General features: G+C 50.7%; 2 protein-coding genes across 7 annotated transcripts in view; both read right to left on the bottom strand.

The window, feature by feature from the left end:
* ELF4 (E74 like ETS transcription factor 4) overlaps positions 1 to 11,020 on the bottom strand; it is a 50,235-nt gene extending 39,215 nt beyond the window's left edge. For 2 of the 5 annotated variants that reach the window (XM_047843121.1, XM_047843122.1), the window contains exon 1: positions 2,581 to 3,734. The gene's annotated coding sequence lies outside the window, so the exon portion shown is untranslated. Of the gene's footprint in view, positions 1 to 2,294; positions 2,509 to 2,580; positions 3,735 to 10,936 lie in introns of those variants that run through there. The other 3 variants (XM_047843124.1, XM_047843125.1, XM_047843126.1) reach the window with 2 other exon arrangements.
* An 8,068-nt stretch (positions 11,021 to 19,088) lies between these two features.
* Positions 19,089 to 24,099, bottom strand: part of AIFM1 (apoptosis inducing factor mitochondria associated 1) — a 33,571-nt gene continuing 28,560 nt past the window's right edge. For both annotated transcript variants that reach the window (XM_047844339.1, XM_047844338.1), the window contains exons 13-16: positions 23,481 to 23,623; positions 21,664 to 21,788; positions 19,684 to 19,880; positions 19,089 to 19,344 (exon numbers count right to left, since the gene is read on the bottom strand). In XM_047844339.1, the coding sequence (XP_047700295.1) occupies positions 19,273 to 19,344; positions 19,684 to 19,880; positions 21,664 to 21,788; positions 23,481 to 23,623 (537 nt within the window). In that variant the 3' untranslated portion in view covers positions 19,089 to 19,272. The remainder of the gene's footprint in view (positions 19,345 to 19,683; positions 19,881 to 21,663; positions 21,789 to 23,480; positions 23,624 to 24,099) is intronic.

The following is a 24,099-nucleotide window of genomic DNA, read 5'->3' on the forward strand; positions in this document are numbered from 1 at the left end:
ACAAAGCTGGTTTTATTTATTTATTTATTTATTTATTTATTTATTTATTTTAAATTTATTTACTTATTTTGAGAGAGAGAGAGAGAGAGAGAGAGAGCGCAAGTGTGGAAAGGACAGAGAGAAAGAGAGTCCCAAGCAGGCTCCGCACCACCAGTGCAGAATAGAGCCCAACACAAGGGCTTTAACTCATGAAAACCACAAGATCATGACCTGAGCTAAAGTCAGACACTTAACCAACAGAGCCACCTAGGCGCCCCCAAAGCTGGGTTTTAGACCCAGACAGTCTGGCTCTAGGGATGGAAGGTAAAATGAGAAAGTTGGGGGCTGCGGGGTGGGGAGTGGCAAGGCCCAAGGCCAAGCTTAGGAGCAGGGATTTCCCTGGGAAAGCAATCCCATCAGCCTGTGCCTGGCTGGGCCTCTTCAGAGACAAAAGCCCTGAATTTTGCAGGCTTGGGACATATTGGATATTCTATCAATCAGGCCTATGAATGACAGACCACAGCACCCTCATGTTTAGATCCCAATTTAGAGAAGACAGAAGCCACTGAGCCACCACTTAGCACTAGGCAGGGGGAGAGTGGATTTCAGGCCCCCAGCTTGTCCAGGGGTGGGCGCCAGTTCCTGAGCAACCACCAGCAAACAGTGTAGCAGTGGGAGGAATGCCAGACATAGTTGCAAACAAGCCACTCCTTCGGCTCACAGCTAGAGGCTGGGTGAGGGTGGCAACATGGAGCCTGCTCAACACCACCCCCCCCCCAAACATCCCAGCTTTTGAATCGAACCCAGCCCCAGAAATAACCCACATGCAAGGCAGCCTCTTCCCCACACAAGTCCTCCAAGATAGTTAAGTCCTTCACTTAACTCAAGACAGCTCCCCCACTAGGCTGTTCCTGCTCTGGGTCCACTGAATCAATGGTTGAGAAAGCACCTTATAACCATGTAACTAACTGCTATAACCATGTAACTGCGTGGAGGGATTTGCATTCTTGCCGGGCATACATGTTCCCTAGGCATTTTTAGTGCCAAAGTGTCCTGTCTCCCCAAAGGGGAGACCTAGATCTGTTCCCTTCAACCCTGTCCAACCTGGCACTCAGGCTAGGGGTCAGCTTGCAGGGGGTGAGTGCCTGATGGGCGTGCCCACCAGCTGCTGGGGCCAAGCAGTGGTGGCTCAGGCCCTGGGGTGGTGACCTCACTTCCGCTCCTACCTCCCCACCTCCTTAGCACTCCTCCCATTTGAGGCCCCACCAGGCCAAAATCAAGAAGTCCAAGGTTAACTGTTCCTCCCCACTTTAAGAGCTAATTAAAATGATTAGCTACAATGAACTGTCAAACATTAACCAGAAGAAGCTGCAGGACCAGACAGGCCTCTATCTGGGGTACAGGGATGAGGCGCAGGACTCAAACTGCCATCAAATCCTATGGCTGGGGTGTTGGGTGGGGGGAGCCAGGGAGAACCTGGCTGAGCTGAGGTACCAAGGGGTCAGAAGGTGACTCTGGTGAGAAAGGCCATGTCCCTACACGCAGTCATCAGGAAAGGGCAGCAGAGTTATGGTGCGGTGGAGGGACCAGAAATTCATAAAGCGGCTACCGCCTCATTAGTTCCCCAAAGCAAGGCGCTTGCCGGTATGGCACCCCGCGCTGTGTATCTGCTCAATCCCCTTGCCGGCAGAAGAGGAAGGAACAGAGAGGCGGGAGAAACCAGGAGAGCGGGAACGCGGGAGCGGGAGGGCTGGCGGCTTGCTCACACGGAAACTCTGGTCTTTGCCAAGAGGTCTCTATTTTGGCGATCCAATTATCCAAGTCATAGGTGTGTGTGTGTGTGTGTGTGTGTGTGTGTGTGTGTGCGCGCGCGCGCGTGTGTGTGTGTGTGTGTGTGTGTGTGTGTGTTACTCTAAGGCGCCTGGCCCCAGAGGCCCCAGGGGCCGGCTGCCGATCAATCTGGCAGCCTAGCCACTGTGCGGTCTGACCTCCCGCCCTCGAGCCTCGAGTTTTTGGGGGGCTGCTGTCTCGATCGGCCTTGTCAGGGAACCCGGGCTGCCCGGGTCGCGGGAAAACTGGCCCCCCGCCCTGACTGGGGAATTCGATTCCGTTTCTAACCCCGGCTCAGAAGCCCGGGTTCCCCAACACACACGCGGTGGGGCGAGGCAAGGGCGGGACTCAACACGCCAGGGCTCTCCCACCATTCCCTGGGCCCCCAACTCTACACGCAGGGGCCCCAGCGCCCCCGATCCCGCCCCCTCGGGCAAACTTTTCCAGGTTCCCGATGGCTCGAAGAACTGGCGCCATCGACGTACCTGAGGCCGAGTGGGCTCGGTCGCCGGGCAGGGATCGGTCGCTATGGTCCCCTCCCCGCTCCGGGGGCCCAGAGGAGGGTCCCCACCCCCGCCAGCTCGCCTTCTCCTCTCAGAAGCCAGCCGGGCCGGTGGCGCCGGGACTTCGGCGCCGGCGAAAGGAGAAGTGGAAGTTGAGCGCGGCGCCCGGTCGGTCCCCGCGGCCGCCGGGGCCACCGTCCCCCTCCCTCCTTCCCTCCCTCTTTCCTCCCTGCCCGCCTGCCCCCGCGGCCCCGCGCCCGTGACTCACCTCGGCGCCGGGGCAGGCTGGTCCGGGCGGGCGAGGCACAGGGCTCTCCCACACGTCGCGCCGCCAATGGCAAGTTGGAGGGCGAGATGCAAATACCAGGTGAGACGCCGGCGCCCCTGATAAAACGACTCCGGGGGGCGGGGTGGAGTGCGGGGGGGAGCTGGGTGGCCGCCGGGGAGGGCCAGGCCAAGGGAGGGGGCAGCGGGGGCGCCCGGGGAGGGGGCGCGAGCCGGCGGAGACCTGCACTGAGACACCCGAGCGAAAGGGGAAATTGCACTAGAAACACACACGTCCCCGCAGGCGGCGGCTGGGGCGGGCGCGGAGGAGGCAGGGCGGGAGGGAGGGAAGAGCCGGAGGGAGGGACCGACGGGAGGGACCGCGGGCGGGCGGGGTGGGTGAGGGAGCGAGGGAGGGACGAGGCGTCTTGGTGGAAACAGCGCCCCTCCACCCCCGGCCCGCCGCGGTCGCCAGCACGGCAGGGGGAGCCGTGCCAGGGGCCCGCGCGGCCTCTCCTTCCCCTAGCGGCTCGCTCGCCCCCGGGGACCGCGAGAGCAGGGCCCCTGCAGAGCCCGTATTGCCCGCCCCTGCCTTGGCCAGTGCCCCTAAGTCGGCTAGCGCGTGGCGGGTGCGGGGCTCTCCTATCCCTGTCGGGGCCCTTCCCGGTGAGAGGCCCCCACACAATGCCCGGGAGAGAAATCTATTCTCAGGGGACCCCGGGTGTTTATGTTCAGGCCCCTCGCGGCCTGCACACACCGCTCGCTTGACGCCTTTGGCCCATATGCTTGCACTCCAGATTATTGAGCGCCTGCTGTGTGCGGACCTGGCGGGAGGGCGGGAGGAGCGCGTGGGTGAGACAAGGAGATGCCCAGAGGATACAATTTGAGAGCTATATGCCAAACACCGCAGGATCCCGAGCCAAATGCATCATCGTGCGCTTGGGGTGACTGGAGAGTTTGGGGGACTTCTTAAGGAAGTCGAGCCTAGGGCTCCTGGTGGGGGAGACCAGGCAGACATGAATCAGGGGAAGGGCTGAGTAGGGAGAGTAGGGCTGACACAGCAGGTGCAAAGGCAGGCAGTGCTGGGGTGCTGGGGAAAAGTTCAGGCTCCCCTTCTCTCCAAAGCCAAGCTGCCCTGTTTGAGGCATCCACTTGTACCCCAGGCTCCCATTCTATCTCCCCCTTACCCTCTCCTCTGACCTGCCTCAGCAACCGTAAAAGCCCCCCCCCACCAATCTGGTCCCACAACTAAGAGGCTCTAGGAGGAAAATGGCTGGAAATTGTCACTTCTTATGGCTCTACATGGTCTGGAGGACGGGTGCACCCAAGCCTGAGCCTTTGAAGTTCCTTGACAGAAAGCAGGAAAGCTGAAGGGGCCCCAGAGGATGACGGCTTTCTGTGGGGCAGGGGTGGCCAAAGGGCCTGAAGTTCAGGGACCTGCTCAACCACCAGCATCTGCCTGCTTCCCCAGCCTTGGGAAAGGATGGTCCCTGGCACAGGACTTGGGGACATGAGTGGTGGTGGATGATGGTGGTGAAGGCAGCTGCAGATTACAGGTTTCCAGGGAAAAACCTAGGGACTGGACTGGGGCACTGGCCCTCAAGATCTCTTGGCTACCTATATAGCCAAGTCCCTGAAATAAGCACCAAGAGCAGATTCCCACTTTTTTTCTTTTCTAAGTGGGCATGCTTTCCCCGGGGGGATTCCGGATCCTGGAGCCACATCATTGTCTGCTGGTCTCTGGTCTGTGAGGCTCCCTTCTCGAGGTCAAAGTCGTGGTAGGTCCCACCTATCCCTAAACCCCCTTTATCTTGACTTTGAAACTCACCAGTGGACACAAATACACATACCTTTCCATTTTGCTAAGAGTTCAGTGGTCTCTAACATCAGACAGGCCTGAGTTCCTATTCCAACTGCACCATTTATCAGCTATGTGTCTTTGGGCAAGTCACTTAAACTCTCTGAGCTTCACTTTCCTTATTTTTAAGTTGGGAATAGTAAGAACCTACATCAAAAGGCTGTAGTGACGACTGAATAACATAACCCACGTCTATGGCAGTGCCTGGTGTCTAGTAACCCCTCAGTAAATGTTAGCTACCTTCAGCATCATCCTCATCCTCACTGCACTTTTCTAACCCAGCTCTCAGGAGAGACTGATCGGTCCAGGCCAGAAGCTGCTGAGGACGAATGGTGAGATCCCTCCTATAAATGTTTGTGGTTTAAACCAAATCTGAAGCTTCAAGGCATGTCAAAGCCAGAGGAGAGGTCTTCCTCTTGGGAAGGGCTGGGAAAGAGGTCAAGCACTGTGCCAACCAACTAACAGTGACTGGTCCTAATACCTGCCAGTGACCTGGAGCCCATTTGTGGGAATCCCATAAGTTCCCACCTTCCTCAGCCACTCGGAACTAACCACAGCACCGTAATCTGGGAGTTGCAGCCAAAGCAAACCCCACCCCCCCCTTGATGAATATCTTGTGCTGACCTCGCCTTGGGGAGCCATGGGCCACACGAGTGACTTTCCTGGCTCCATGGCTCCAGGTCAACCAGGCTGCCCTTCCCAATGACTTTGCTGCTCCCCAGACTGCCAGCCCTTCCCCACCTGGCTCCCCACTCTTCCATTTACCCCTTGGGTGAGCCCCAGCCAGGAGGGACCAGCCGACTGAGATCACTACTCCTGATGACAGCCATGCTGTCTCTGCCAGTGGCTCATTCCCTGACTTGGCAGGAATTCCCCTTCTCGAGTTGCCCATGGATGCCCAGACTGCACCATCCAGTGTGCACTCTCAGTCTTTCTCCTTCCAGCCCGTCCCCACCCCCACCCCTCCAACTCCGATTCAGTCCTCTCGAGCCTCAGAACATGGATCCTTCCAAGAATGGAGGGCCTCCTGGCTGCCCACAGCCTGTGCAGAGCCAGCTCGCCATTCCAGTATTCAACTTGCCTTCCCACCTTGGCAACTTTCTCAGGTTCTCTTTCTCCCCTCTTTCAAGCAGTGCCTATGTTCTCCTGCAAATAGCCCAGGTTCTTTAGAGACAAAGTGACTGGTTGCTTCCCCCCCTCTTAACCCCTTGGCCTCAACAAATTCTATTCAAACCTGTGGCTAGAACAAAATACCACAGTGCCACACTTACTGTAGCCATCCATGGCCCTTACTTTCCACCACAGATACAAGCTAGAAAAGTCACCCATCAGTCGGACTTTCAGAATAAGAAGCATACTCAAAAGCCAGGAGAGAAGTTATAGTTTAAAAGAAATCCTCCCACCTGTAAAGCTGAGAAGCCCCCTATAATCCTTTCTGAACAGCCAGCAATCATTCCTCTGTTGATATGTTCAATAACACCAGATTTGCCTCCATTGGGTTTATGTGATGAGGCCCTAGAAAGCTCCAAATGACAGACAGCAATTTCTACATCCCAGGTTGTGGCTGGCCATCATAATGAGTATTCTAAAAAGATTGTGGGAGGGGGGTCTTGGGTGGCTCCATCCATTAAGTGTCCAACTGCTGGTTTTGACTCAGGTCACAATCCCAAGGTTTGTCAGATTGAGCCCTACGTTGGGCTCTGTGCTGACCAAGTGGAGTCTGCTTGGGATTCTCTTTCTCCCTCTCTCTCTCTGCCCCTCCCCTCGCTCATGCTCATTCTCTCTCTCTCAAAATAAATAAATAAACTTTAAAAAAAAAACAGAAGGAAGCTAACATTTAAACAAAATTTTATTTTATTTTTTTCAACATTTATTTATTTTTGGGACAGAGAGAGACAGAGCATGAACAGGGGAGGGTCAGAGAGAGAGGGAGACACAGAATCGGAAACAGGCTCCAGGCTCTGAGCCATCAGCCCAGAGCCCGATGTGGGGCTCGAACTCACGGACCGCGAGATCGTGACCTGGCTGAAGTCGGATGCTTAACCGACTGCACCACCCAGGCGCCCCTAAACAAAATTTTAAATAAAAAGATTATTCAGGGGACGCCTGAGAGGCTCAGTTGGTTGAGCACCTGACTCTTGGTTTCAGCTCAGGTCATGGTCTCACAGTTCAGTTTGTGCGATCCAGCCTGCGTTGACAGTGTGGAACCTGCTTGGAATTCTCTCTCCCTCTCTCTCTGCCCCTCCCTCCCTTCTCTCTCTGTCTGTCTCTCAAAATAAATAAATAAACTTCAAAAAAGATTGTTGGGTAGCTGCAATATAAGAATTCCTTGAAGTAGGTTATATACCAAAGTGCTCCTTACCCAGATGGTGGTCTCTTGGCCATGTCCATACTGGGGACTACGGGTGGGGGGGGGTGTGCCCAGGCCAAAGAAAAGGCATGCAGATGGGAAGATTTCATTAGGAACAACTTCTCAGATCATGACTTTCATCTGGCCAGCCACCTTCCTTGGCTGGGGATCTTGGAAAGCCACTTGGTCCCCCCACCCCAAGTTGCTCTCATTAAAATGGAGAGTTACACAGTTCCACTCTAGGCCTTTGCTGTGACAGGCTCGGGCACCAGAATGTCTCCTACAAAACTTCAGAGGACCTCTGGGCTTCACCTCTTGGAGGGCTGGTGAGCAGTTCAAGGGTCCGGTGGAGTGAGATGACAGCCTCACATAGCAAGTGCTACAGTCTTGAGTCACTGCTCCTTATGTCCATACTCAGTGCAGTGGCTCCTGGGAGGCGCTGTCCCCACCATATACACTGCCGGGAGTGGGCCTAGTGTTTGGGAAACAGATTTAGTGCCCTTCAGGCCAGGCCTCTGGGTTGGTGGGAGCTTTCTGAGGTGGGAGGAGGAGGAGAGACTCAATCCTTTGGTTCATTTGCCAAAAAGAAGGAAGAAGTGGCTTCAAGCAGAGTTCAGCAAATGAGAGCAAGTCTGATGAAGTCTAATCCTACTGGCCCTTAGCCCCTATCTTGGAGCCATGGAAAAGTCCCTGGGACCAAGGCCAAGGGCAGGCGCCTACTCTGGGGCACCTATCAGAGGCAGCGCAGCATGCAGAGTGTTGAGGCCACGATCCAGTGGAACTAGAGTTAACTCCTCAACCTCTGATGTGTCATCTTGTGTGGCTGGCAGCCTCACTGTGCCCTGCGGCCCTGCGCAGATGCCCAACAACACCCCAAAGGCACCTCCCCTCATGGCCTGCAGGAAAAAACGAGTGGGTCTAAGGGGGCCTTGGCCCAAGGGGCTGCTGTTTGGGGGCAGAGATTGGGATGGGGGTGCAGAGAGATGTCAACATATAGAGGTCTTCCTGGAGGAGGTGCCAAGTGATTTCTGGGGCCCCCCTTGAATGTGCTGGGGGACAGGGAGCATGAAGCCACCAAGCTAGGTGTTCCCTTCTCAGGTGGAGAGGTGGAGAGGAGGCTCAGGGCAGTGGAGGAGGCTCCAGTCACATTGCATGGGGCGCTACGTACCTACACGGTGAATGGCACCCCCTGGAGTTGTGTTCAGAGGTGGCAGTAAGGACAGACCCAGGAGAGGTGCGGAGGGGTGCTGGAATGAAAGGAGAGATCAGGAAGGGCTCAGGCTGGGTCACCAGCATGGGGGTACCAGGCCTGACTCCAGATCCTCGAGTCTGGGGATGGAGTAGTGGGGAAAGACTGTGAGGGGGGCTTGTTAGCCTGACTTTCACCCACTTCACATCCTGCCAAGGCGTGGTGCTGGGCTGAGGTCTCTGTGTCAGGAGGCAGATGATTCTGCTCTTTCAGGATTGCCCCATCCCACAGGGAGGCAAGGACAAGCCAGAGATGTGCACTAGACAGAGACCCAAAAGGAGTGCAGCCACTCAGTTTCCCCACTCTGCCATCACAACAGGGGTCGAGGGTTGTTGTTTCATCCAGAAAAATACAACATTTAATGTCTGTAAAGGTGCAGTATGAGTCATTTCACGGAATGTCTAGGCCCCTTTGCTGGCAGCAAACAAACTTTCCAGCCCTCTTTTGAGGAAGGCATCCAGCTCGGCTGCTGCTGCTGGTTTGTGTGTGAGAGTGTGTGTGTGGGTCTGTGTGTGGGATGGGCCTCTGTGTAGGGCCTTGTGTGTGTCCATGAGGGTGTCTCAGATGTGAGTGAGGGTGTAACCATGGCGGGGAGGAGGGTTGTGTGTGTGTGTATGTGTGTTTGTGTGTGCATGCGTGTGAGCTTGACTCCCAGATGTGAGTAGCGAGTCCCCTCATGCGTGTGAGTGTGTTTGTGGAGGGCATGCGCATGTGTGTGTGTCTGCAAGGCAGCATGGTATGTGAGCCTGTGCGTCTGAGGGTGTCTACGTGTACATTTTTTTCCTCGTCACTGCCAAATTATCTTCCCATCTCTCCCCTCACGAAGTGAAGGGCTGGCCGAGGGAAGCTAGTAATCCAAAAGGGGGGTAGCCAGGGAGGGGAGAGGGGCTGGAGGAAAACCAAAGCAATTCCACTCGTCGGAGGAAAGTGTCAGCCAAGGATGAAACTGAAACCGAGGCACCAGCACTCTGGGATCGTCCTGGGGCTTCGGTTCCTCCCATTCCCCCGCCCCCTCCAGAGGGCTGTGGAGATTAGTCAGCCTGAAATTCCCATCCCCACTGCCTCGACTTGGGGTTGAGGCAGTGAGGCCGGGCTAGAAATTGGCCTGTGGTTACCACGTGACCCCATTAACTCCCATTATCACATTAACACTAATTAGTATATCAGATCCTCTCCCAGTCACCTAGTGGGGCGCAGAGCCAGGCTTGAGGGAGAGGTCACAGCTCGGGCCCTGTTCTGGGAGGAGAAGCCAGCACGAGGGCATCAAGGGAAAAAGGGGAGGCTGAGGACTGTGGCAGGTCAGGTTAGGGACAGAAAGAGGACGGAGACATCAGGTTTGACAGTAGGATACTTTTCCTAGGTCGTGCTCTGGGAGGAGACACCTTGGGGAAGGGGTTAGTAGAAAGGAGGGGGTTTCCAGGAATAGCTGGGCACCGCCCTGTAGGAAGGAGGCCCGGGCTCTGAGGTCTGGGCGGGAGACAGACGGTATTTCTCCTGGCACACAGTGAAACACAGTGAAACGTTTAGGATCCTTCGTTGTTTTTTTTTTGTTTTTTTTTTGTTTTTCTTTTAAACCCCTTTCCTCTTCTTTATGGAAAATCCTAAGGATAACTTTCTCAGATGGCTTTGGACATCCTGAAAGCAGGGGAGCTGGACTGACTGATAGAGGAGAAGAGCCCCCCCCCAAAACACTAGCTCCCCAGAGCATAGCTTTTATGCTCAAGCACGGGAGACACAATGTAGCCATATAGTTATATGTAAAGTTGTATCATGGGAATAGCCACTGGAGCCTCTGGAAAGGATGAGGCTGGAGCCCCCAACAGCTTTTCTTTTTTTTTTTTTTTTTTGTCAGCCTAAAGGTGTCTGGCCACAGGTTATTTTTGTGCTTTGATACTCTCAATATGTTAACTAAAGAGCCACCACATAACCATGAACCAACATGGGAAGGTTAGCAGCATCATGACTTCTAGAGCTCAGGGCCTTGCAAGAAAGTAGAATACAGGGCTTTATCTCCTGAAAATAAGGTTGCAAGTTTGAGCCCCAGATGGGCCTCTTAGTTTTTTGTTTGTTTGTTTCTTATACAGCTGCCAAAAACCGGATTGTGGAGCGCAGAATCCCTAACCGTCGCCCTACATCCAGCCCAAAGCTCAGCTCCTGCCCCTCACCTAGGCTGAGCCCAGGTCCCAGATTGCGCCCCAACCCTAGCCCGGGTCTATCCCTGTGCAGGCGAAGCATTCTGGGTCTCAGGGGAGCCAAGCTAGAGAGTGGCTGTTCAGGGAAACCCACCCCCAACGCGCGAGACGCGACTCAAAGTTTCCATTCTACTGCCCGCGGGTCAAGAGCGCCATCCCCGGAGAGGAAAGCCGGCCCGTAAACCACAATCCCTTTGCTGAAGGTGAGCCGCCCGAAGCTCCGCGGGGCCCGGGAAGTGGCCCAAGGGATTATTAAGAAGCACGCAGGAGCCAGCCCCACGCTGTGGCGCTACCGCAGCAGGTCAAATCTGCCTCTCCCGCCACTCGGGTGGCAGAGCGGGGCGGGAAGCAGCGTGGAGGTTCTGGCGGCCCCTCCCGCCTTTCCCTCGCTCCCCCCTCCCCGCCCCTTCTGGGCACGCGCGCCTTCCAAACCCCAGATTCTCCACTGGGGCAGAGCTCCACCCCCAACCCCCAGCAGTGCGCCCAGGGCGCCTCTGCAGCGCCACCTGCAGGCGGAACGCGCGCCGCGCGGCGTCTCGGGCGGCGGGAACTGGCGTCCCAGCGGGAGGGAGAAGAGGAGAGGTCGACTCCTCTGCCCTGAGCTTTCCTGGCCCGCGCGCGGCCTCCCTCGCCGCCCCAGCCCCAAGCAACCTGGCCAGCCCCGAGTTCTGTCCCGTGTCCTGCCCCGCGCAGGGGGCCAGGGACTCCGACCTTCTACTCCTGCTGTTGCACTCTGAGCGGCCTCCTGCCCCGGGCGCCTCTTCTCGGGAAGCAATGAAGTCACACTCGAGCAGCTCGGCTGACTCACGAGAATCCTCCCCGCTCCCGGGCACACCCCTTGAAACTTCCCCCTCAATCTCTTCTTTCCTGTTCCCTCCCCGCCCCCCCCCCTTCCTCCCGTCCCGTCAGGCGAGCGAGGGCGGCTCCGGGAGGACTCCCGGGGAGCACTCAGTGGGTCAGCTGTGAAAGGGTGGCGGGCGAGAGTCCCCGGGAGGCCTCTGCGCTGCTATCCCAGACCGGCCACTCGGCGTTTTTCTGGGGCGCACATGGAATGCCCTCGGGGAGTTGCGTGCTTGTTACCTTGGGCAAAACTCCCACTGAAGTATTCTTTTGAAATTATCCACCTCATACAGTGCGTGCCTGCGGAGAGGATGGCGTCTGGGGACCTCCTTGCCTCCTCGGGTCGGGGGTCGGGCCGGGAGTTCACCTAGTAGCTGAGGTCTCTTTGGGACATCCTGTTCGGATGAACAGACCGGCACCAGGGCTTGCGCCACCAAAGGTGACAGATGTAGAGTGCTCTGAACCTTGAGCTGCCCTCCACCCCTGCATGAAGTCGAGCTGATCACCTGAAAGGTTGCTGTGGCCCTTCTTCCTAGGACTTGGTATTGGCCCAAGTCCAGGTTGAGGGGGTGACTTGAGGCCAAGGATTCCCTGTTTGCAGCACTCCCCTCCTCTCCCTACCCCCACTGTGCTGCTAGTTTGAGGTCTCCCACTGGAGTAGAAGACCAGAATTCTACACCTGTTGCTTGGGATATTAGTCTCAACAAGGTGGCTGAGGGCCTCAGGGCCTGGTGGGAGTAGGCTTCAAGCTGGAGGGGCTCTGCTGGCCTCCTGTGAAACACCTGAAGCTCCACTTCCCCTCTGGAGGAGCAGTGATCCTTAAGCATTCTTGTTCACCCAGAAAATCATGGTACTGGATTTTCTCTTTCCCTGTGTAGTTTCCAGCTGTCTCTATGGTAAAAGCTGGGTAGTAAAGCTTGCAAGCTTCCTGGCTCACTTGATACTGCACTTCAGGACAGGGCTTTGCCAAGGCCATAACCAATGTGAAGATGGCCATGGACCAAGAACAAAGTGGGTGTACAGGCTGATCTTGGGGCTCAGTGCTTATATTGCATGGGTGGGGGGAGTGTTGTGAGCTCTCATGTCAGCATCAAGTTGACCGCCCTGGGTTATGGTGGCTATCCACCTGCTAGCTCTGCAGGGTGTGTTTGTTGGGGACTGGGAGCCATTAAATGGTTGGGTAGGGATGTACCTGCTAGGAGCATAGCTAAGAATAGTCTCACCATAAAGCCTTCCTGGGGAAATTCTGGGCTTGAAGTCAACATTTTTTAAGGGGCTGAAGGATGCCACCTTTCATGGATCCCAGTTTTGAGGCTGTCAACCTCTCCATGGAGAGTAAATAAGGCAAGTTGCAATTTTTAGGGGTCCTAGGGGGTTCTGGCTGTAACTTGCTAGGTCAAAGAAGAATCACAAGCCATTAACTATAAGGCAAAACAAACAAAAAAAACACCAGAAAAAAACCCACCCCCAAACCTGTAAATCTAGTTGAGTCAAAGGGACAGCAGAGGCAATGTGGAGAGACATTTACCAAGAGATTTGAGTCCCATTATTATCTGCTCTAGATCTTAGAGACGAAAGGCAACTGAGTCCATGGCAAGGTGAACAAAGTCCTGTGTAAGCACCTGAGAGACTTTTCCATACACAGGAGGTTAGAACTGAGGGTGGAGGTATAATCTAGTCTGTTCTCCCCATTTTACAGATGAACCTACTGAGACCTAGGTAAATAGCTGCTCTGGGTCATCCAGGAGTGAACAGCAGAGCTGAGACTCAAATCCAGGAGTGCTCTTTACACTGTGCTCCACTGCTTTGGGAGAAAAACACATGGGCAGGGAGCACTTACTGGAAGCTGAGGAAGAAACAGAGAAGGAAAACAAGCAGGGGATACTGCAGAGATTCTGAGAGGAAGGAAGGAAAATGATGGGGCCGAGGGAAAGTGGAGACAAAGAGGTGTAATCTCTTTGGGCAAGAAGAACATCAGCTCTGTCCTCTGCATGAAGTATATTACACATATTCATTTAAGCACAGTAAATATATTCATCCTTTTAAAAATGTTTTATTATTTATTTTTGAGAGAGGGAGAGAGAGAGAGCGCGCGTGCGAGGGGGGTAGGTGCAGAGAGACAGAGGGGGACAGAGGATCCAAAGCAGGCTCCATCCTGACAGCACAGAGCCCAATGCGGGGCTCGAACCCATGAACCGTGAGATCATGACCTGAGCCGAAGTCAGATGCTCAACCGACTGAACCAACCAGGTGCCCCCATATTCATGTTTCATGACAGAGAAGATACAACCATAGGATGGAGGCAGAACCATAATTTGGTCAGTGAAAGAAAGGCTTAACCAAGATAGAAGCAGAGCAATAAAGCGACGTGAGAAATCATGAAGTTCTGATCTGAACTCCCACATGGTACTCCCAGCACTTGTGTTGCACAGATCGTTCCTGTTGACCTGTGTCCACCACTAGGTTATATGGCCATTGAGGGCAGGGACTATTACTCATCGTCTTATCTCCAGGGCCTATTGTACCCGTACCATGGCCTGCAGTAACTGTGCAGCACAAGTTTGCTAGCCAACCAGTAAATACATTTATGAGTCTATGTATTTATAAATTCAATGCCCATGTTCGGTGCTCCTCCAGAAGCATCTCTGTGCTGCACGGCAAATGCCAAGGCATTGCAGTATGTGGGAACCAGGCACTTCTGTCCACAGACATCAGGTACAACTTGTGGGCTTTTCCCCTGTGAGACAGAGACCTTGGGAGGCTTCACTGAGACATCTTGGGGAAGGTACAATATGAGGCAGAATCCATGAGGGTCTCTGCCTGGTAGTGGGCTTCTGGCACGTATTTTGGCTTTTTGTCTCCAAATTGCTAACGCCCACCAGCCAGAGACCACCAAGACATTCCTGTGGTTGGGCAAGTTGGGTTTATACTGCTCACTATAGTGACAGGGAATGCATACCATGGGGAACCATGGGGTATCTCAGGAAAAATGTACTAGAAAGGATTTATTAGAGGACGTGGGCCAGGCTGGGTGATTTGGGGGAGGGTTGAAAGAAACAGGGCTTTACTCTGGATTGGATGCTGTCAAGAAGCATGGCTAACCTGAGGATCAGGTACCTTACTAAATAAATTTTATCCTAAACAAATACTTAAAAATGTTTTTAATGTTTATTTTTATTTTTGAGAGGAAGTACAAGTGGGGGGCAGAGAGAGAGGGGGACAGGATCTGAAGCAGGCCTTGCGCTGACAGCCGTGAGCCCGATGCGGGGCTCGAACTCACAAACCGTGAGATCATGACCTCAGCCGAAGTTAAACACTCAACTGAGCCACTCATGCGCCCCAACAAATACTTTTTTTTAAAGTTTATTTATTTTGAGAGAGAGAGAGAGAAAGAGCACAAGTGGTGAAGGGGCAGAGAGGAGGACAGACAATCCCAAGCAGGCTTCGCACCATCAGCACAGAGCCTGATGTGAGACTCAAACTCACGAACTGTGGGGCGCCTGGGTGGCGCAGTCCGTTAAGCGGCCGACTTCAGCCAGGTCACGATCTCGCGGTCCGTGAGTTCAAGCCCCGCGTCGGGCTCTGGGCTGATGGCTCAGAGCCTGGAGCCTGTTTCCGATTCTGTGTCTCCCTCTCTCTCTGCTCCTCCCCCGTTCATGCTCTGTCTCTCTCTGTCCCAAAAATAAATAAACGTTGAAAAAAAAAATTTAAAAAAAAAAAAACTCACGAACTGTGAGATTGTGACCTGAGTCGAGATCGAGAGTTGGACACTTAACCGACTGAGCCACCCAGGTGCCTCCTAAATAAATTTTATCCTATAGGAGGGCAGACTAGAGTGAGGCTAAAGCTGTAATTGGCAAGGAAGCAGCAATCACTCGCATTAGCCAGTGTGGGGGTGGGTGGGTGTTGGTCATTTCTGTGGTTTGGGCAACGTTCATGTTTTTGTCTGAATTCACACATGATTATGAAGTGCTCTTGTTTTTGTCTTCATCCACCATGCTCAGAGTGGCCTTGTATGATGCTAACGTCTTGTGAATCTATTTACATTTAACAGAATACAGAGGCCTAATGGTGAGAGCCAGGCCGGTTGTAACAGGTTGTAACACCACCGCCCAGCGCACAGTCCCAGGCTGGCCCCGGATTGTCAGGGGCTGCATTTCTCTTTCTCAAAATGTCCATTTTGAGATGATCCCTGTTTTCCAACAAGAGCTTGGCAGTCTGGTATCTAAATATTTAGACCCTCCCTGTACTCTGACCCAGTCACACCCATCTGTAGAACCAGCCAGGCAAGAGAACGTCATCACTGGCTTGGGCTGTGTGTCGATGTGTGTGGTTTTGTGTACATGTGTCTGTGCCTGCCAGAAATTCCCTGATAAGTTGGGAAAGAGGCCAGAGGCGGTTCTACTTCACCTCTGGGCCCAGCAGGACTTCCCCTCTGCCCAGGGAGCGAGTTGCTGGGATTGAGTCTCAACAATCTCCAGGGAAGTGAGGGTGCCCAGCTTTAGGTAGGGTCAGGGAGGGACAGAGGGGATAATGCAGCAGCCAAACTTTAGAGGAGCGGGGGTAGTGGTGGAAGGGAGGGGAGAGTTCTTTTGTATAAATGGGTCTCTAGAGAAGCTGCTGATTTTCCTTCGAGGAAGCAGCCTGCAGTAGGTCACTGTGGATCCCCACACCCATCCCTTTCTGCTTTAAGCCTCTTGTCTCCAAAACGGGCCCCGCTGATTAGAACGACAAAAAAGTCACATATGCTGACCTCATCCTCCACCAAGAGGCCTACTCTGACCCCTTTCCAGTTAGACGCTCTTCCTTCACTCAGGTCCATCTCTCCACCTGAAGTATGAGGACACCTCCTGAGGGCCTTACAGGTGGCCAGGCAAAGGCCAGTGCCACCACTGTGATGCCAAGGTGCCATCGGATAGCATTGCAAAATGGCAAAGTGAAACTGAAGCCAAGAGGATGGGCTCCAAATGTCCAGGGTTGTGGCAGAGCCCCAACCCTTCTTTGTGGGGCATGACTAGCCCTGTACCAAATGGTGTTGTGGCCCAGCGACTCACAGGCCAGCTGTCCAGAGCCAGAACTCCACTGGTACTGCTCATCTATATGGTTATAAATAGATCTCTTCAATCCTTGGGGGCCTGAACAGATCAAATGCATCCCGGGTTATGTGGCAAGTCTCAGCAGCAGGTGAAGTGATGGGTGTCTGATAACCTGGATCACAGAGAACAGGGGTTACAAGGCAGAGGGTCATTTTTGCAGGAAGCCCTGTTATCTAGTGTCATCCAACCAAGCAACCAAAAACTTGTTCAAGACTCTGCCAGGGTTTTGGGGGATGGGGCACGCTGTCCTCATTTTGAGAAAAAAAAGTCTCTGTTCTGGGACAGCTTACTATCAATTCAGGGAATGAACTAATAATGCAGAGAATGACTTAACAATCAAGTTCAAAGGTAGAAGGTGCAATTGGAGTTCAGAGATGAAATCATGCATGGGCACTAATCCAACTTGTACCACGTTACCAAGGTGCGATTTCATTTGGGCCTTGAGAGGTGAGCAGGATTGGATAAGTAAAAGGGAATGGGGATGACATTCCAGATGTGAAAAGCATGAAAAAAAGTTTAAAGGTCGCAAGAAACCAGACGTGTACGTGTGCCCGCATACATGTGTATGCCGCAGGAGAGGAGGCTGGATGGGGCACTGTGGGCTGAGCTTCAGGAACACTATGGAAGACTTTGGACTTGATCCGATTAGTGACAAGGAGTCATTTTATTCTTCAACTGGGGGGTGGAGGTGGGGCTAGGAGGACCAAGTTACGCTTTAGGAAGTGATCTAGCAGCAGTAGTTGACTAAGGATGGTTGCTCTGAGTGACCTCCCTTCTTGGTGTGTCCATATACTTTTGTGTCTTTCTATGGACACATCTCCCCGTATTATACTTCTGTGCTCATGTGCCTGCCTTCCTCACTGACACCAGGAGTTCCTGAAGCAGCCAGGTTTTTTCCATCTTCCTATTCTGACATGTACCTGACTCACAGTAGGCACTCAACTACTGCCTGGCTAGATGAATAAATCATTTCATTTTACTTAACTGAATTACAATGACATTCCATATAAGGATAACAACTGTCAAAAAAAATTAAGACTAAACTGCACAGAACACTAAAAAAAGATACATCACAATTTGATCTTAAAAAAATATTTTTTAATGTTTTTATTTATTTTTGAGACAGAGAGAGACAGAGCATGAGCAGGGGAGGAGCAAAGAGACAGGGAGATACAGAATCTGAAGCAGGCTCTAGGCTCTGAGCTGTCAGTACAGAGCCCGACGCAGGGCTCGAACTCACAGACTGTGAGATCATGACCTGAGCTGAAGTCGGACGCCCAACCGACTGAGCCACCCAGGAGCCCCACAATTTGAACCTTTTAAAAATGATTTGTGAAATGCTTTAGGATCTTAGAACTACCACCATCTTTGTAGTAGCAATTATTACTGTATAATAAGTCCTATTTCATAGGATGCTAGATAAGTTTTCTACATATGGATTTGGATATGCTATGCATCAATCAGATAGTATTTCACTAAGCCTGTATACATATGGTAAGAACCTGTCTCAGTGCAGCTAATTCTTTTTTTTTAAAGATTTTAAGTCATCTCTACACCCAACGTGGGGCTCGAACTCACAGCCCTGAGATCAAGAGTTGCACACTCCACCAAATGAGCCAGCCAGGTGCCCCAGTAGTGCAGCTAATTCTTAAAGTGGACATTCATCCTGTTCTAGTGTTTGGAAAGGAATTTGTTGTAGCTGCAAATCTCTTTAAGCAAACCCAATATTGAAAAAAATCCAGGCTGGTAATAATTTTCTCTTTACAAAAATATTCATAACAGGACTCTTATAAGCAGTAAAAATTTCTTCTTAATTAAAATAATATTTGGGGCACCTGGGTGGCTCAGCCGCCCGAGTTCGGCTCAGGTCATGATCTCATGGCTCGTGAGTTTAATCCCCGCATCAGGCTCTGTGCTGACAGCTCAGAGCCTTGAGCCTGCTTCGGATTCTATGTCTCCCTTTCTCTCTGCTCCTCCCTTGTTCACGCTCTGTCTCCCTCTCCTACAAAAATAAATAAACGTTAAAAAAGATAAGATTTGATTAAAAAAATTTTTTTTAACGTTTATTTATTATTGAGAGAAAGACACAGAGCATGAGCAGGGGAGGGGCAGAGAGAGGGGGAGACACAGAATCTGAAGCAGGCTCCAGGCTCTGAGCTGTCAGCACAGAGCCCAACGTGGGGCTTGAACTCACAAACTGCGAGATCATGACCTGAGCTGAAGTCGGTTGCTCAACCGACTGAGCCACCCAGCCACCCCAAGATTTTTTTTTTTTTTTTATAAGTAACCTCTATGCCCAACATAGGGCTTGAACTCATGATCCCGAGGTCAGGAGTCACATGCTTCACCCACTGAGCCAGCCAGGCACCCCAAGGTTTGATTTTTAAAAGTTAACTAATTTGAAATGTAAAAAAATGAGTTGATTTATGAAACTCTGACTTATGTCCCCAGGAAAGTGAGGTGTTGTCTATAAGCCTGTTTTAGGTAAAAAGGGTTAGGAGAGAGAGCAGAGTTCTAGTTTGGGGGACAGTGCACGGAGGAGTTGAGAGATGGAGTTCAGAGATCACGATCCCTCAAGGAGTCAGTCTCCAGGTTTAGCCATGAAGCGCCAGGTCTCTGAACCCGTTTCTTTTGCAGTAAGTGACCTTGCTGGCCCCTCGCAGGACCAATCCAATTCTGAGCAGGACAACAGGAATCATTCTGGGGAAATCAGAGTCTATTCCACATGTTTATGTGTTCGCTCACGCAACAATGGATGGGGCAAGAGAGACATTCAGGGAACTGAAAAAAGCTGAGAGCGTGGAGCAGGGAACAGGAGGCTGAGGAAAATCACGCACTTGGTTGTAGCTCCAGTGCGCTTGCTCGCTAACATGCACAGCTTTCCTCCCCTCACCCACCTGCTCCCTTTCAAAGAGAAAAGAATTGAATTTAGAAGAATCAGGTTTTATTTAGTGATGTGAACATTAAGAATTTGTCTACATGGCTGAAATATTCACAAAAGATTTTACCATTCACACTCATACACACAGAGGAAGTCTGCTGAATAAAAAATGCTCATCCAAACTGCTGTCAGGGACAGCAAACTGCTTGCCTATTCCACTGTGGGGGGCTTCAGTCTTCATGAATGTTGAACAGTTTGGCTACTTCATTGAGATCTTCGTGTTGCTCACCGTCCTTAATGATCTGAGGGAGAGAGTAACAATGGGTCACTAACTCACTTCATGTGCACTCAGGTGGGCCTGCACAATGGGGGCAGCCCAGGCCAGCCCCCACATCACACTGGGAGAGGGCTGTGGGAACAGCTTTCTGTTAATCCCAAATGAGCGGGTAACAGCAACCAGGCCACCCAGCCAAGTCCTGAGTGAAAAAGAAACGCTCCTGAGGCAAGGCTACACCTTTGTTCTGCTCAGGCTCAGTCTGACCCAGGTGGACAATGCACAGCAAGGCACCTTGATGAAGTCCCAAGTGCGTTTTCTGGTCCACACTGCCCATCTTCCTCTAGGAGCTCTGACAGGTACCTACCTTCCTTGCTATTGGCATTCGGTTGAAGATGTTCCACAGCACGATCCCCACCACTACTTTTTCCCTGAGGTAGAAGATGACACCTTTGCCGTAGTCCTCCCCTTCAGCTGGGGCCTGGGGGACCGTGGGACTGCCGGCAGGAACAGCGATTTCTGAGGCCTCAGACTCTGTCTCACTCTCCGATCGGATACCAGTCCCTGTGGCCAACCCACACGACAGACAAAATCAAAATAAAACAAAGTCAGTTATGAACTTAGGAAATTCTAGAAGGCAAGCATCTTTTGACACCTGCTTCATTCAAGCTGGTTCTAGATGATTTGTTTTTCTATGCCCCCTTAGTGAACACTGACTTCTCCAGATCCTCTCCATTGACAAAGCTAACAAAAGGTCTTCCTTGCCAGCTCCAGGGCACTGGGTCAGTCTAACCCCAAACTTCCCTCCCTTACTATCTCATTTTAAATTTATGCTATGGATATTTCCTGGTATCTAGATTTCTTCACACTGCAGAAGACTTGCCCTTGTCCTCTGAGAAACATTCTAGAGCTGCACGGTCCAGTATTGTAGCCACTAGCCACAAACAGCTATTCTAATTAAAATTAATTAGATAAAATTAATTAAATAAATAAAAGTTAATTAAAGCTTAATTTATTTTAACCAAAATTAATTTTATTTTTTTGATGTTTATTTACTTTTGAGAGAGAGAGAGCGAGCGAGGTGGGGGGGAGACACAGAATCTGAAGCAGGCTCCAGGCTCTGAGCTGTCAGCACAGAGCCCAACGTGGGGCTCAAACTCACGAACCGGGAGATCATGACCTGAGCCAAAGTCACACACTGAACCAACTGAGCCACCCAGGTGCCCCTAACCAAAATGAAATAAAATGTGAAATTGAGTTCCTCATTTGCACTAGTCAAATTTCAAGTGCTAAATAGCCACATGCAGCTAGTGCCTAATGTACTGGACACAGCAGAAATAGAACACTGCCATTATAGCAGAAAGGTCTATTGGGCAGTACTGCTAGAGGCACTCTGGCCAAAGCAGGAAAGGACACTTTAATATGGAAAAACCACAGTGGAGGCGTTTCCTTTTGGGGAGGAGGTTTGTTGTCCTCTGAGAACAACCAGTTTCCAAATAATACTGCCCAGTGCACAGAGTGGTGATCTGAAGTTTATAAGTCCCTGAGTCCCTCTCCTGGATCCACTTCCCTGGAGGGCTGAATGAAGGAGTGGGTGGATATTATCACTTGGATTGTACAGAAAAAGGACCTACGTGTCCCTATGATGTCTTGCTCTCTCCTTAAAGAGCAACCTGTTTTTGAAATGCCTCTAACAAGAGGACACAAAGGTTAAATAACTTAAGCCAGGGTCATGGAAGGCAGAGAGAATAGGTCTAAGAGTTAATGAGAGTTGTGTGTGGGAGAGAAGTTCATTCCACGAGAGATGCCTCCCATCTAAAGAAAACCTGGCAGTAAGACCTGACGGATGGAATTACAGGCAGCTCAAGAATTACTCAGCCCAGTTCTTCACTACCCAGGGTCCGTGGAGGATAGTAGGTCCTAAACTACGGTTCTCAGGCCTAAATTAAGGTTCTTTGGATTAGTAGGAAGCTAATAATAATAATAATAATAATAATAATAATAATAATAATAATATCTTTAAAAAGTTCAGGTTTTCTTCATCACACAGGGCTTCCTATCCCCTAGAGGCAAACTAAACAAGAGTTGCTGAGCCAGCCACTGTCCAGAGTCCAGGACAGACACCCACAACATCTGAGTCTACGCTTTGACCAGGAGACCTGATTTTGCCAGCTCTCAGACCACAAAAGTGTGAGAACTTCGGGTATGGTTTATTTTAAAGCACAACATGAAGAAAGGCTTTCACTGACAGTTTCCTCTGTGATGGAATACAGAAACTCCTTATTCAGGAGAATTTGGACCACTGCTGCTCAACACTCTTGTAAGAGAAGTAGTTGGGCTTCCTTACCTGACTGCTCTGTGGCAGATTTTGGGTTGTCTTGTGCAGTTGCTTTTGCAAACACACCAACTGTGGGCAAACTACTGTCCACAAGACCAATAGCTTCGTAGCCAACATCGGGGCCCAAATCACTCCTAAGGAAAGAGAGACAAGAGGGTATTTTGTCAAGGGGCTGCAAAGAATGACACAACGGCGTATTTTTTCTAAGACACCGCACTTTGGTTCATGCCAACCAGAGAACTTGGTAGGTGCAACAAGAGAAACGCCAAACTGATCTGTCCACTTGCTAGAGCATCTGGGGTTATCCCAAAGCAGTTTTTATTTCCCTTAGGAAGCCATTATACATATCACATATCCATACAATGATCTACACTTTGCTAAATTTATCTATGCTTTTACCCCTTACCATACTTGACGAGTGATGGGTTCTTTGAGTTTACTATTCACTACCTTCCTTTAACTCATCCTAAAACTGCCTTTTTGAAGGTTTAAGGAGTACTCCGTATTTCTAGAATTCAGAATCTGAGATATTTTACAGCTTCATCAACTCACAGTATTTCCTCTGAGCCTTCATTTTATCAAGGCTGCAATGCCTCCCTCCACTTGGGTCATTTTAATTGTTCCTCTTGGAAACTTTTCCTATCATTATCATACCCTGCTCTTAGTATGTCAGGAACTTCAGAGAGTGTTTGAGGCACAGACACACCATGGTTTTGTAAATCATGGAGGCTACTCATGGTTTTGTTTCTGGTGCTCTACAGTTTGCCATCATTTAATTAATTAATGTTTGAGTATAGCTGACACCCATGTTATGTTAGTTTCAGGTGTACAACTTAGTGATTATGCCACGCTCACCACAAGCAGAGCTATACCTGTCCCCACACAACACTATTAGAATATCATTGACTATATTCCCTTTGTTCTGCTTTTTATTCCCATGTTGTCATCTTCCTGACCATAGAAGCTCAATGAACTGGTGTCTTCGGGGATTGGTCCACAATGACCTCCTGGATTCTGCTCCTGAGACCTAACTGATACTTGTATAGCTATGGACTATTTTTTTTCTTAACCGCATTATCTTATATGTGTTGACCCTGAAATCCATCTGTTATGTTTTCACTGCCCACTCACAAAACTGTGTGTGAGTGTCCTAAAATGTACTCTCACCAGCTGAGAATTTCCCCAACAGAAATTGTTTAGAGGTTCTGGAAACCTTGAAGTTTTTTATGTATTCCATCTTTCAAAGGAACAAGATGAGACTGTGCCAAGTAAGGCCAGTCCCAGTACTCAGGAATGTCCACTGCTAACTTTTTGCTATCCAGAGAACTGCGTACCTATGCCTGACTTTGAATTGCTGATCTTAAGGGTTACATATGAGTGGGCTGCCTTTTTTTTTTTTTTTTTTTTTTTTGCTTAAAGTAATCTCTACACCCAGTGTAGGGCTCCAACTCACAGCCCCGAGATCAAGAGTCGCATGTTCCACTGACTGAGCCAGCCAGGTGCCCCTGGGCTGCCTTTTTTGTCAGTACACTGGGCTCAGCAAAGAACAAATAAAAATATACTGCCATCTATAGCTAAGAGCTCAAACTCTGACCTATTTTACCGGAAGTGCTGATGCCATCTCCACTCATTCTCCTAGTCTAACTTATGCCAGGTGGGGCCTTTTACTGGAACACTGCTTGGGTGTAAAATACACGGAAATGAGATGGAAATTTTTCCCCCTCTGTATTAAGCTAACTGGCCCACATGGAAACCAAACTGTAACTGTGGTTTCAGTAATTCTGTGTTCTAATAAGTTGAATCCACAAGGTACAAAAAACTATTACCAGAACATTGACTGATGCCAGTATGGCTTAGCAGCTCCAGTCATATTTTCTCCGGCCAATCTTCCACTCACAACAGCATGATCATGGTGCTCTACCCGCCTCCTACCCAACTTTATATCGTAGAAGCATGCGGCATCTCCTGCCTTTGGAGACAAATACATTACATGAGGACACGATAAAAAAGCAAATTGAAGACAGAACATACTTTTGGGGGCTCAATAAAACCTTGTGCTGTTACCTAATGTTTTCCATTTATAGGCCAGAATCACACCTACACTATTAAAAAAAAAACAGTTGAGATTCCATTTTTAAAAAAGTATTCTAGGCTAAAAAAAAAAAAAAAAAACCGAATCAAAAAACGAATCTGTGCTTCCACAAAGCTAACCTAAATCTTCTATGCTCCAGCTCACACTGATTTCTTTTCTTATTCTGCCCTTAGCAGAGACCAAATATTTAATAGCCATGGTTTGCAGAATATGCTTTCCTATGCCTGGAAACCAGTTTTTAGGTGTGACTGCCTCTTACCTAGAAATCTTTTCCAAGGTAAGATTTTATTTTGGTCATGCGGCCTCAGTTCCTTCATTCACCAAATGTTTCCGGAGAACTTATTCCTGTACAA

Source organism: Prionailurus viverrinus, chromosome X (assembly GCF_022837055.1).
Source record: "Prionailurus viverrinus isolate Anna chromosome X, UM_Priviv_1.0, whole genome shotgun sequence".
NCBI lineage: Eukaryota > Metazoa > Chordata > Mammalia > Carnivora > Felidae > Prionailurus > Prionailurus viverrinus.